Source organism: Oryza glaberrima, chromosome 1 (genome assembly GCF_000147395.1).
Source record: "Oryza glaberrima chromosome 1, OglaRS2, whole genome shotgun sequence".
Classification (NCBI taxonomy): Eukaryota; Viridiplantae; Streptophyta; class Magnoliopsida; order Poales; family Poaceae; genus Oryza; species Oryza glaberrima.
The window spans coordinates 18,706,869-18,720,544 of record NC_068326.1 but is presented as its reverse complement, the minus strand read 5'-3'; the positions used below and the strand labels follow the sequence as shown (position 1 = coordinate 18,720,544).

The 13,676-nt window shown below is 38.6% G+C and overlaps 1 protein-coding gene across 1 annotated transcript; it reads right to left on the bottom strand.

Annotated features, from left to right (window-relative positions):
* Positions 1–7,501: 7,501 nt before the first annotated feature.
* LOC127767006 (DEAD-box ATP-dependent RNA helicase 56) lies at positions 7,502–13,676 on the bottom strand. The gene is made up of 11 exons (XM_052292242.1): positions 13,365–13,676; positions 13,159–13,259; positions 11,356–11,528; positions 11,043–11,274; positions 10,778–10,896; positions 10,103–10,159; positions 9,840–10,024; positions 8,241–8,385; positions 8,091–8,174; positions 7,940–8,003; positions 7,502–7,837 (listed from the first exon to the last, which is right to left on the bottom strand). Exons 1-11 carry the CDS (start codon positions 13,490–13,492, stop codon positions 7,827–7,829), a joined length of 1,299 nt encoding a protein of 432 aa, XP_052148202.1. The 5' UTR covers positions 13,493–13,676; the 3' UTR covers positions 7,502–7,826.

Below are 13,676 nucleotides of genomic sequence, written 5' to 3'. Positions count from 1 at the left end.
ATCGGCTGGTATTGGCATCGGCTGGAATTAATCCATCGGTTTGACAGCCGATCGGCTCATGTATATCTTGTCAGTTGCAAGGTCAAACTGACTGGCACGCCCGCATCTCACCAACCTTTGGACCTGCATTGGAGCTAAGTAGATCTCCCTGGCCAGTGTGTGTTTTTCGTGTCAACACATGCACACATGCACTTTGGATGAGTTGTTTTTAACTAAAAATTTATTGAAAAAATATCATACTGCATTTTATGCTAGTTCGATGTTTTAACATGATTTGTGTTAAAAAGTTAAAATAACAACATGATGTTTTGAATTGCTCAATATGCTCTCTAAACAAATTGGAATTCAAAGATGCATTAGGTCGTGTTTCAGTACACGGAAAACATTGTGAAATATGAAGTGCTTTTTTGCTCTATATGTCGCAGAAACAAAGATGTTTTGATTGATTGCGAAAACTGTGCTAATTTGACAAAATAAGTTTTTTATTTGAAAAATTCTTTGGAAAGATTTTCTGATGGTAAAAACAAACTTAATATGATTTTGGATCAATCTAAAATGACTAGTTACAATAGGGTATTAGTATTGATGCTCATGATTATTTCACCAAACACCAACATGTTGTTTTGAGTATAACTGATCAAGATGAAATTTTGACAAAACCTAAACCTAAGAAAACAATTATTAAATCTGCTGGAATATTGCCTGCTCTTTCTTCAACACTAAAAGAAACAAAACTTGATATTTCTAAACCATCTACTTCTCGTGAAAATATTGCCCGCTCTTTTTTGGAAAAGATTGATATCTTGTTGGCTTCTAATATCTTGATATGTTTTATGATAGTTTTAGATTAGCTCGTAAACAGAAAAAGAAAAGAGAAATTGCTTTTGTGAAACCAAAGTGGCAAAAATCTGATTTTTACTCGAGGAGACCGGTTAGATCGTAGTGGGTTCCGCAGTTAGACCCACAACAGGCAGACCGGCCTCGGCAAGATTTTTCTAAAAATTCTCAAAGTGTTTTCTTGCGTGGTTATATGCCCTATTGGATCCGCCAGTCTTGTATCTCAGTATTGAATTTCTAAATTTCTTTTGTCTAACCCTAGTAGTGACATCTGCTTGTGTGTAGGCTTTGGTGGTGAGGAAGGAGAACATGTGGATCGTGGATTCCTGGTGTTCGCGGCACATGACCGGTGATAAAAGTTGGTTCTCCTCCCTCAAAGAGGCATCCAGGATGGACTCAATTATCTTTGGAGGTACTACAAGTGTTGTTCTTGCTATGAGACCTGTCAAGGTAAGTGACAAGTTTGTTTTGAAAGATGTGGTTTTGGTAGAGGATTAAAAGTACAATTTGCTTTTAGTTTCACAAATTGTTGATGAGAATTATGAGGTTCACTTTAAGAAAACTGTAAGTAAAATCTTTGATTCATTTGGGGTTTTGATGGCAATGGGTCAGGTCGGGCACGGGCAGAACGAAACCATGCCCGACCTGATGCCCGAACTTACCCGCCCGAACCCTGCCCAAAAGAGTTGGCGGGCAAAATTCCGTGCTCATACGCATGCCCGACGGGCACGAGCACGCATGACTAATATCTCAATAGATGTAATTTAACTGAGTAACAAAATCCATTAATTATCAGTTATGTTCAAATTGCAATCAACAGGGCTACATGCATCAATCGCCAAGGAATAAGAACATGCATTCACATATACTAGCTAATATGTTTACAGATCTAACGAGCAAGCCAGAATATCCGTCACTGCCCCTAGCCAATGTCTCTCCCCCCGCTGCTGGTTGCATGGCGCTACCGCTGCCGCGGCCTTTCCTTGCCATCAGCCCGTCGCTGCTGACACCCAGGGAGTCGTCGTCGTCGTCCTTTGCCTACGCCTTCACCGTCACTTGCCTATGTTGTCGCTGCCTTTCCTTGTTGCCGGCCCGTTGCTGCTGATGCCAAGGGAGCTGTCGCCGCCCTGAGCCTCCGCCGCACGCACTGCCCTTAGCCCCCGACCCAGGTTGCACGAATGAGGGGAGGGGAGGGACGGGAGTCGAGGAGTGGTTGAGTGAGGATTAGCTTAGGGTTTGACTGGCCTTCTAGTATATATATACCTCCTTGTTTAATGGGCCAATTGGGCCAAGGAAAGGTATGAGTATTGAAACATTGGGCCAATATTAGTAATGTATATATAGCGGGTTGGGTATAGGTAACCCACGGGTAAAAACTAAAACCCAACTACGACCCTCTGTATTTTCGGGTCGCGGGTGGGCGTGCCCACAGGTAAAAAGTTACACCCACGCTCGTGCCCATCGGGTTAGGTATCCGTGGAAACCCAGACCCATGGGTAAAATTGCCATCCCTAATATTGGGTATTTCTCGCTATGGATGAGTTTTTAAAGTTGATTTTGAAGATCCTGTATCATTTGAGGTCACATGTTTGGTTGCTAAATTTACTAGAGATTTGATGTTTCGGCATCGTAGGCTTCGACATGTTGGTTTTGATCATTTTACTGGGATTAGTGGTTTGCCTTAACTTAACAAAAAAATCTTGATTTGGTTTGTTCACCGTGTCGTCATGCTAACATGGTTACTTCTTCACATGCTCCTATTATTTCTGTGGTGACGGATGTACTTGGACAGATTTTACATATGGACACTATTGGTCCAGCTAGAGTGCAATATGTTGGAGGAAGGTGGTATGTGTTGGTTATTGTTGACGATTTTTCTAGAAATTATTGTGTTTTCTTCATGGTAACTAAGGATTAGGCTTTTGAACACTTTCAGACTTTGTATCTTTGCTTGGATCTTGAACTTCACGGTTATTTGAAAACAATTCGAAGTGATAATAATGGTGAATTTAAAAATGCTTCTTTCGAACAATTTTGCAATGAAAAGGCCTTGAACATCAATATTCTTCTCCCTATGTTCCTCAACAAAACAATGTTGTTGAAAAAAAATGTTTTTTGGTGATATGGCTAGGACTATGTTAGATGAATATCACACACCTAGAAAATTTTAGGCTCAAACTGTTAAAACTGCATGTTATATTTCCAATCATATTTTCTTGAGACCTAAACTTGGAAAGACTTAATATGACCTTCGATTTGGACATCAAGCCAAAGTTTCACATTCGTGTGTTTGGTTACAAGTGCTTTGTCTTGAAACCTAGAAACTTGGATAAATTTGAGGCACGTTCTACCGATGGAATATTTCTTTGATATCCTGCATATTCTCGTGGCTATCGTGTACTTATTTTAGAAACTAATAAAATTGTTGAGATATGTGAAATCACTTTCGATGAGGGTAGTCCAGGTACTAGACCAGAAATTGCAGGAATATTGTCACAAGTTCAGGGAGAGGATGGTCATATTTTTGAGGACGTGAGCGACAGCGAAAATTAAGTCGGCTTGTCCGGTCAGACTGGGCGCCAGGCCGGTCAGACCGTCGGGACACCGCTAATCAGACCAGCACTCGACGTGCAGTCAGACCAGCTAGGGGAGTCCGACTCAAGTTCCGTTGATGCTGATTTTAATGGACCTCTAGAGGCTACAACTTCGACAAGTGAAGGTACAAAACGTGAAATAGCTTCTGAAATCACTGCTCCTTTGCATATTAAACGATGACATCCATGAAAACAAATAATTGGTAATCTAGGTGTGCGTACTACAAGGTCAAAGGTAACAAATGATGATGTTCATGCAAATTATGCATTTGTTGCTATTCTTGAACCCAAAGATGTTACTCATGCCTTATCTTATGAATCATGGATTAATGTCATGCATGAATAACTAGAAAATTTAGAAAATTTTAATTTTCAGAGAAACAAAGTTTGCACTGTAGTTGAACCTCCTTTGGTCATAATTTTATTGGAACCAAATGAGTTTTAAAAAAACAAAATAAGGATGGTTTGATTGAAATAAAGCTAACTTGTTGCACGAGAGTTTACTCACGTGGAAGGTTTGGATTTTGATGAAATTTTTGCTCATGTTGCTAGAATTGAAGCAATTAGGCTTTTATTAGCTTTTGCTGCTTCAAGAATCCTTAAATTGTATCAAATTGATGTTAAAAGTGCTTTTCTAAATGGTTTTATAACGGAGAAAGTTAATGTTAAACAATCAGTAGGTTTTGAAAATCGTGATTTTCCCAACCATGTTTTCAAATTGTCAAAAACTTTGTATGTTTTAAACAAGCACCTAGAACATGGTATGATAGACTTAAAAACTTTTTTGCTTGAAAAAGGTTTTCAAATGAAAGAGATTGATAAAACTCATTGTTTTCTTAAGCATAGTGATAATCAACTTTTCGTTTAGATTTATATGGATGATATCATCTTTGGTTGTTCATCTTACGCTTTGGTTGTGGAGTTTTCTGAGATAATGCGTAGGGAATTTAAGTTGAGCATGAAGGGTGATTTATCGTACTTTTTGGATTGCAAATTAAGCGAATACCTCAAGGTAGTGCATCAAATGAAGTACATCAAGGATCTTTTAAGGCGTTTCAAGATGCAGAATTGCAAGCCAATTTCTACACCAATTGGGTCTACTACCGTGTTGGATCCTGAAGAAAATGATGAAGTTGTTTATCAAAAGGAGTACAAAAGTATCATTGTTGTATCTTACTGCTTCAATGCCAGACATACAGTTTGTTGTGTGTTTCTATACTCGATTTTAAGCTTCTCCACGTGTTTCGCATCGTCAAGCGGTCAAGCAGATTATGAGAGTATTTGAGTCACACTCTTGAATTTGGAATTTAGTATTCTACTTCATAATGTATATGCTTGAGTGGATATTGCGATGCTGATTGTATAATTGATTGGAAAAGTACTAGTAGAACATGCCATTTTCTTAATATTTCTTCAATTGCATGGTCTTCTAGAAAACAGCCTAATGTTGCTTAATTAACTGCTGAATCAAAATATGTTTTTATTGCTAGTTGTTGTTCTCAGATTCTTTGGCTTATATCAATATTGAAAGATTTATAGTCTTACTTTTGAGAAAAGTTCCTCTCTTTTGAGATAACACAAGTGATATCAATAATGGTAAGAATCCTATACAACACTCACGCACAATGTACTTTGATGTTTGCTTTCACTTTTTAAGGGACCAAGTTGAGAAGGGAGATGTTGAATTGAAGTTTTTGGATACAAAGCTTGCAATTTGCTGATATTTTCACTAAACCATTGGATGCTTCTCGCTTTGCTTTTCTTCATGGAGAATTAGGACTTATTCATCCTTTTGACATAATTTGAAGGGGAGTATGTGCTCTTGATTTTTATCAAGTAAATCTGAAAATAAAAGAGAACTGAGGAAAAGAGAGTTTTGTCTTATGCAAATTGTATATTCTTGTTCATGCTAGCTATATAATTAAGATTTATTTGTCGCTGGTATAGCTTGTATGCATTTTAGTCTTTTCATGAGGCTTAAATATTGCTTTTAAGGGAGATGATATATGACTTAAATTTTTGCACTTAAGTTTTAAAAATATACAATGTTGAAGCTAGTGCGTAGTTTGGATGACTAATACTTATGCATATGCTTGTTGGATTGTTATTCCTCAAATTGCTCTTCGTTTGTTCCAAATGGCGCAAGTGCAAATATTGCTTGTATTTACTTTTATGAGAGTTAAAAATGAATACAAAATCCTTGTAAACATTCTTGTCGACAAGAACGTATTCGCAGTGAGAAAAAATAATTGGTGCCGAATTCATGAAAAAAAGTCTCGATGACAAGGACATACCAAGAATAATTGAGAGATTTTGTAATCAATGTCAAAGTGAGCACAAGAAGCTCAAATAAATGTTGAAAGTTCTCTTGGTTATTTTTGTGATATAGTTAGTTTGAGAAAGAGTAATAATGCAATAAGTATATGTGTAGGTGTTTTTCTTTCAATCTATGTACTTGTGACTGTTGCATTATAAATTGTTTGAAATCATGAATTTTGATTGTTGATTTGATCTTACTAGTAATATTTTTGGTTTATGATTATACTATAGTGCCTGCTTGCTTTCTAATTGATGAGTTTATCTTTCTTTTATTGTGACACATGGCCTTGCATTATTCGATGTATAATTACAAGCTCTTGAACATTAATGGTCATAATGCTAATGCTTGATGAAATCAACTTCAAAAGGAGAAGAGATACAAAATGTGCATATTTTTTCAATTGAGGGAAATTTCTTTTTTTTTCAAAAGTGAGAGAAGTTTTCTTTTGAATTTTTTACACTCATATGCTTTTACCACTTCTTTGTTTTTATTTTTCCAAATACAAAAACTACTCTTTTTTTTTTGATGAGTTTGCCAATGCTTTTACCACTTCTTTGTTTTTATTTTTCCAAATACCAAAACTACTTTTTCGATGAGTTTGCCAATGTGTTCATCAAGGTGGATATTGTAAAATCAAAGTGTATTTGATTATTATTTTGTGATAAACAATTGGTATGTGAGATAATTGGTTTCGTTATTTGGAGATTATTTGGCGAAGTGATTTTGGAGATATGTGACTAGCCTACTCTGTGTCGGTTTTGGATTGTTTTCTTTGAATATTCGTGATTTGGTATTTTATAGCTTCTAGGTGGATATTATGCGTACATAATATTGTTGTGTGCTAATGTTGAGAAGTTAGAGAGAACTTGCTGCTAAAGTTGAGTTAAGGTGGAGAGAACTTGCTGCTAATGTTGAGGTTGGAGAGAACTTGCTGGATGAGGTTGGAGAGAAATTGCTTGGATATGGTTTGCTAATGTTGAGGTTGGAGAGAACTTGCTGGATGAGGTTGGAGAGAAATTGCTTGGATATGGTTTACGTGTAGGGGATATAGTTTACATGTAGGTGAGTCTTTATACTTCGCGAGAGCGATGCCCGTGATGAATCGGTAGTCAACTTGAAAGAACATAACATCCAAATCGCGATGCTCGTGATGAATCGGTAGTCAACTTAAAAGAACATAACATCCAAATGATCAGAATATCGGTAGTCAACTTGATGATCAGAATATCATGCGAAATACTTAGGCTGACCAATGCATGTAATTAGAGAAGTTCAATAGTATAGCCAACTACTAGCTCTAAATCATATATTTATTTTAATAGCTAATTCATATGATAGTTACATACTACACTATTGATATCCAGTCCCACGCATTGCGTCTTGAAGTCCGTGCTATAGGTGGCTATAAATCTATAGCCCGCTACTCTTCTCTTTTCCTTTTTATCTCTTTAAAATATGTTTATAACTACTCTTCTCTTTTCCTTTTTATCTCTTTAAAATATGTTTATAACTAGCTTATGTACCTGCTCTTAGTGACGATATTGTGAGGTACGGAGCCAAATTTGAAAAGAGCCACTTTTCCCATGTACTAAACTTGAACTGCTACTCAAAATCATACTCATGTGTCCATCAGTCCATCCATGAGGGTTGCCAGGAGAACGGAAGCAGCATAAAACGTGAAATAAATAAAAAAAAGATAATGGAACAAAATGTACGGTAAGAAACGCGGTTGAAATCCTCAAAAGTACCATAAACAAAGTACTATAAACTAACCCACGTTAGCATCTGCGGAGTAGCAAAATTAACACAAACAAATCCTAATAAAATTCTCGGAATTACAATGAACGACAGCAATTCAAATACGTACATGCCCAATTGCCCAGATACATCATTTCAAGTATTATTACGGGGCATTCAGCACTTAGCAGCAGATCTAAACTGCTGTCTAAGTATAGATAGGGCAGCATTTCTCGCACTAAGTTTTTAGTTATCCGATAGATTCTTAATATGCCGTATCTCAAGGAGATACTCTCGTTTCCGTTCGAATGTAAGCTTTAAGCAATCCAGCCGGATCTTTAAGAAGGCACTGGAAAATACAAATCAAAATACAAACAAATCAGTTCTTAGAACAAATCATATGATATGGTATTACAAATTAATCTGGAATAACAAGGTAAACAACACTTACTATATGTCGAAGTATCAATCTGCTCAGGAAGCTCCTTTATGTCAACCTCGAATCTTTCTTGCACCTTAAAACATCATGCATGTGAAATTACAGTGAGGCTTTGTCATCACACCAGTTAAGCAACAAAATTAAAATGATCAGTTGTACTAACTTGATTAAGAACATCAGAGTCAGAGGCAGAGGAAACAAATGTTATTGCAAGTCCTTTGGTTCCAAAACGCCCAGCCCTTCCAACCTGGAGGATAGAATGTCAGCAAGAGAAAGAACTTAAAGAGAAGCAGTGAAGTGATGTTAAAATTACCCTGTGTAGATACGAATCAGCAGAATCGGGCATGTCATAGTTTATGACAATGTTGACACGTTCAATATCAATTCCCCTGCCAACTAAATCAGTAGCAACAAGAATCCTCTTGTGTCCTTCCTTGAAGTTCTTGTACCGGGTAAGCCTGTAAAAGCTCCATCATTAGATAAGGATCAAACATTAAGGATTCTTGGCAGGGATCAAACCGCCACAACTGGTCAGGAATAACTATCAGAACTCCTCAATCATTTAATGGCTATAGTGGTATGATCTGAAACCCTGATCATGTCTATTTCACTGCCAGCAATAAAGTGGTGGCTGAGGGTAGGTTGGCAGGCAGACCATCACCACCAACAAAAGTATTCATATAATAATAGTATAAAAGGTCTAGAGAACAACAATTGAGGGCATAAACCAAACACAGGTGAATCCTGCTTCGTGGCATGCTGTTAATTTCAACAAGTTTCCTTAATGTCTCAAAGATATGCTAACTTTATTAGGCATAACTATTGAAATAATATAAAGTAAATACGAACGTATGAAATAATAGGTCAACTCCATCCATGCTTACATCATAACACTCACATGGATAATGCACTATGGTTGACCCACAAAGCAATTATAGGCACCAGAAAAATGTACAGATTATAGAATACACTAGGAAATTAACACGCCGATTGGCGCGTTTACTTTATAGCCCATGTTATACTATTTATGTGTTATTTTCAATTTAGATTATGATAAAAACTTTCTGATGAATTTTCAGCTTCGTTTTATTGTGAAGCAAATCGTATTATTCCAAAAAACCTCAAATTAAACTACGATATTTTTTTGTGAAGATATATTTGAATATGTTATACTTTAATTGAAACGAAGTACTTGTATAACGAATTAGTTATAAATGTGATTTTAATGCTCAGAATTGCATTTAAAAAATTTTTACTTGTGAGGTATATAAATGACTTGTTTATTTTCATTTCAGTAAAGTTGGGCCTGATGGTTATTTGGTCCAATATAATCAAGTTTTACCACATACTTTTAGCTAAGGATAGATGGATTGATTGTTGTTGGGCTAAGACAAAGCGTTAGAACCTGAGTCAACCATGTTTGCTTGCTAGTTTCTACTACTGTACACCCTCAGGTTGACAGGTTGACAAACACGAGGAGGCAAGGACAGGCGTAAGCTTGTAGCACCATTGAGCAAACTGGAACAGGCGTATGTGGCGCTAGGCCCAGGTGTATGTGCGTATGTGGCTCACTAGCTTCGATTTTTTCCCCTTTCCTGATCTCTCTCGAGTTCCGACTCTGGATGTACGCGAGTGTTCGCCGGTTGCTTTACACGTGTCAACAAAATATAGAGCCACCAGCTCGACCAATCAGCTGGCCGAGAGACCCGCCAGCTTTAGAAATATAGATTTGAATTAGGTTGATGAAATATCTGACATCATCTAAAGCATGACAACAAAGAAAAAGATAAATAAAATAAGACAACCACCATCACCATCAGCATAGATTATTGTTATTTTAATAACAGATAAAACAAGCACAAAACACAAGAACCTAAAAGACCAGGCCGCGAAGGAATTCAAGAGAACAAACCTCTCCTCCTGTGTCATTCCAGAATGTATGGAGATCGCAGGAAAGTTGCATTCACAAAGCAGCTTGTTCAGTTCTGCAGCTCTACTAACACTTTTAACAAATATCACAACTTGATTGAAGTCCAGTGCATCTAAGAGATCATTCAATTTCCGGTTCTTCTCCGCCTCACTTAGTTTAATATAGTGCTGGAATCAGAAAACAGGGGGTTGGTACAAAATAAACAGAAAAGTGGTTCAAATGACAAATTGATAATTAAATAGTACCTGAACTAGCCCATGAAGGGTCAGTTTAGCCTCATCATCAACATAAATTTCCATAGGCTGTAAGATAACAAATGGTAGATAAAGGTATTAGAATTTCTGTGTGCCAATGTTCTAGCCACACCAATAAGAATAGCATATCAATTCTTCTTGCATCAGAATTTTGAGCCTCCTAAGGGAACTTCAGCTATGAATTGGGCACTGGTATTTGAACTTCAGCTATGACAATGGACACTGACATTTGACCAAATCATAGAGAAGATGTTCTGGGGCAGTGCTTGCTACAAGAACTAGCATCAAGAGGAAGCTGCTTTGTCCACACTGACCATGAGAAGGGTAGGAGAAACAGAAGCAGTTTACTCTGATAAAGCGGAGTCCAGTACAAGCATGCAGACAATTGGAGAAAAGCTGCACTGGCCTTGTACAATCTACAATAACGGTGCCCTCCCAACCCCAACACCCGCATTCTCCCCAGATGGTTCACATTGACAGAAGACTTCACTTGCAGCCAATAGGAACACTCAGGTAGTAATTGATGAACTACGACCAATGGAGAAGTGTACGGAAATCAGAAATCCCTTTGATCTACTGACAACAGAACTGCCACCACTCATATCATGGTAGTATGCCAGAGTAAGAAGAAGCGCTATTGAAATGAGATAGGCCACATGACATTACATCTTGCATGAATTTCTTGCAAACTGGGCGGATCTCCTTGCTAAGGGTCGCTGAAAACATCATCACTTGCTTATCATGGGGTGTCATTTTGAAGATCTCCTGCACATCTCTACGCATGTCTGAAGAAACAAATGCATTAATAAGAATATAACAGAGCAATGTATGATATATTGATATGATACAAATAGGGGTAGAAAAGTTATCGCAAAGTAAACATATTCTGGGTGTAGAATGATGGTCACTTGAACAAGGAACAGCAGCCTACCAAGTGAATCGAGCATCTTGTCACATTCATCAAGAATGAAATGCCTCACATTCTTCAAGGAAAGATCCTTCTCTCTAGCTAGAGCTAGTATCCTTCCAGGTGTTCCAACCACAATATGAGGGCAGTCATTCTTCAACAGATCCTTGTGTTTTTTTATGTGAACGCCACCATAGAAGACCGCAACTTTTACCTCAGGAAGGTACTTGCTAAACCTCTCAAATTCATGGCAAATCTACAACATTATATTAAGTAAAGAGACAGTTAGTATATGCAGACATATTGGACATAATTAAACTAAGACATAAATATATACCTGGTAAGCTAGCTCCCTTGTGTGACATAGCACAAGTGCACCAACTTGACCAGCAACAGGATCAATTTGCTGAAGACTTGAGAGAACAAAAACAGCAGTCTTCCCCATCCCAGATTTTGCTTGGCAGATGACATCCATTCCAAGAATGGCTTGTGGGATGCATTCGTGTTGCACTGGTGTAGAGCCAAACAAAATTGGAGCAGTACCCCAGTGAGAAACTATTTAACCTCCTGTCGCCGTTAATTGAAAGTTTTTACCACATTCTCCTCCCAACTAAAATTGTCAGATAAAATTGTACCTGCACATTAGCAAAATGACGTTTTCATTAACACGCTTGGAAAGAATGGAAAAATAATGAATGCTAGAGTGTATATAATCTTATTTGGTACTAGAAATAAGCACTAGGACGAGCAAATGTTCATGCACAATCAATTCATTTATTGTTTTCTGTTTGAGTTAATACTTAGTTACTTCTAGATGAACTGTCCCAGAAACAGGAGAGCTGGCTGCAAAAGTGGAGTGGGCAAGTGCATCAATGCCTAGGGAATGCATTCAAAGTTTAAATATATATGGCATATGCCCATGTTAGCTAATGGAGAAAATAGCACCTTAAAAACAACCAATTGCTTGCCTTTGCAGTAATTATATATTGCATTCACTCCGAGGCATCTAAATATAGTACAGTATCATAGTATGAAAGGTTGAACTGGTCAGTGACCCGGCCAAATTCTTGGTTCACCAGTCCAGTGGTCCACAGCTCAATAAAGTTTATGTTGCATGTATGTTTCAATACAAACACACATGACGAGGTGGTGGGATGGCAACAGGACCTGGCATCCACCGTCGTAGAGCGAATCCTCCACCCGCAAGCTATTTTCACTATTTTTTACAGTAAAATGAAGTTGGAGCCCTTGAGGAGACATTGGGTCTTCCTTCTTGGTGAATCACTGGCTCAGCCAGTTCAACCAGTGCTGGTTTGACACCGGTTGACCATAAAACCACCTAGTCCACCAAGTTCAAAAGCGGTCTAAATGCATGGACCGTCCTAACGCACAAGCAGCTTAGCACCGGTTCCCTTCTCCCCACCAAAAGCAGTCTAAATGCAAGGATGATCCTAGTGCACAACCAGAGTGATACCAATCTCAGCATGCTGTTTTTTCCAATTAAATAAGTCTAAATGTATTGACAGTCTTAGCTCACAGCGAGACCAATCTAAGCACTACTTCCCCCTTTTTTTTCCAGTAAAACCATCAGTTTAGTCAAGCTTGTCAACTATGTATTGTGTCTGGTCAGAACAATTCGAACTCAGTTAACTATGCTACTTAAAGAACTCCAATCAAGCCTTTTTATTCATCATATGGGCTCAAAATTTGAAGGCTCGTTCAGATAACGTAACGAGGCAGTAGCAAGTGTGAAGGTTGATTAAGGTATTACAGGAAATAAATAAGTGTAAGAAGCTATTATAGGAAATAAATAAGATTAATAAGAAATTAACATGAAAGAAACAGAGGGGCACGCACGCGACACAAGTGACTTTCGAATTTTCGGTTACCACTTAGATAACGCCATCCTAGTAGTTTTAGCCCATTTATAGATCTATAAAGTCCTTGAACCAAATTAATATACACCTGGGTTAGTGTTGGTTTTTAAGTGACTACTCGGACTATATCGAATTCAGAATAAAATGATTGCCACTCCACACATCATTTATTTAGATTTCAATTTAAAGGCCTCCAAAAGGATGGAACGCTAGCAGCAGTAGCATCAACAAGGGGAAAAAAAGAAAAGAGCATATGAGCTTGCCTTCGGAAGGGTGCTCAAACCCGCAGTCCTGGATGGCGCGAAGCAGCTCCGGCTTGAGCAGGAAGTCTCTGAACCCCGAGCTGTGGATCCCCACGTACCCCCTGTCCAACAGAGAAGAAGTTCAGATCAGGGCCCTCCAACCGACTCAACCACGAAACCCTAACCCTAGCGAGAGAAAACAAAGCAAACCCTTGGGGGGCACGCACTTCTTGACGACATCGGCGGAGGCGTTGGCGGCGTTGGCGCCACCGTCGGTGCCGTTCTCCACCTCCTCCTCGTAGTCGACGAGATCCTCCTCGTAAACCTCGTTGTCCTTAACCTCGGCTTCGGCCATGGTGCTTGCGCGCTGGAGAGAGAGAACCTGGCGGCGGGAGTCGAAGCGGACGCGGCGGCGGCGGCGGCGGCGGCTGCAAAGAGAGAGAGAGAGAGAGAGAGAGAGAGAGAGAGAGAGAGAGAGGGGGGGAGAGGGAGCTAGGGTTCTTGGGGGAGGTAGCGATTTGGAATTTGGGGTGTGGATG

Bases quoted from the DNA above. Each gene is read 5' to 3' on its own strand.
- LOC127767006 (XM_052292242.1), bottom strand. From the start codon at position 13,492: ATGGCCGAAGCCGAGGTTAAGGACAACGAGGTTTACGAGGAGGATCTC. The intron at 11,529-13,158 runs GCAAGCTCATAT...GCTCTACACCAG, and splicing joins GTTTGAGCACCCTTCCGAAG to TGCAACACGAATGCATCCCA. The intron at 10,025-10,102 runs GTACTATTTAAT...TTCTGATTCCAG, and splicing joins CCCTTCATGGGCTAGTTCAG to CACTATATTAAACTAAGTGA.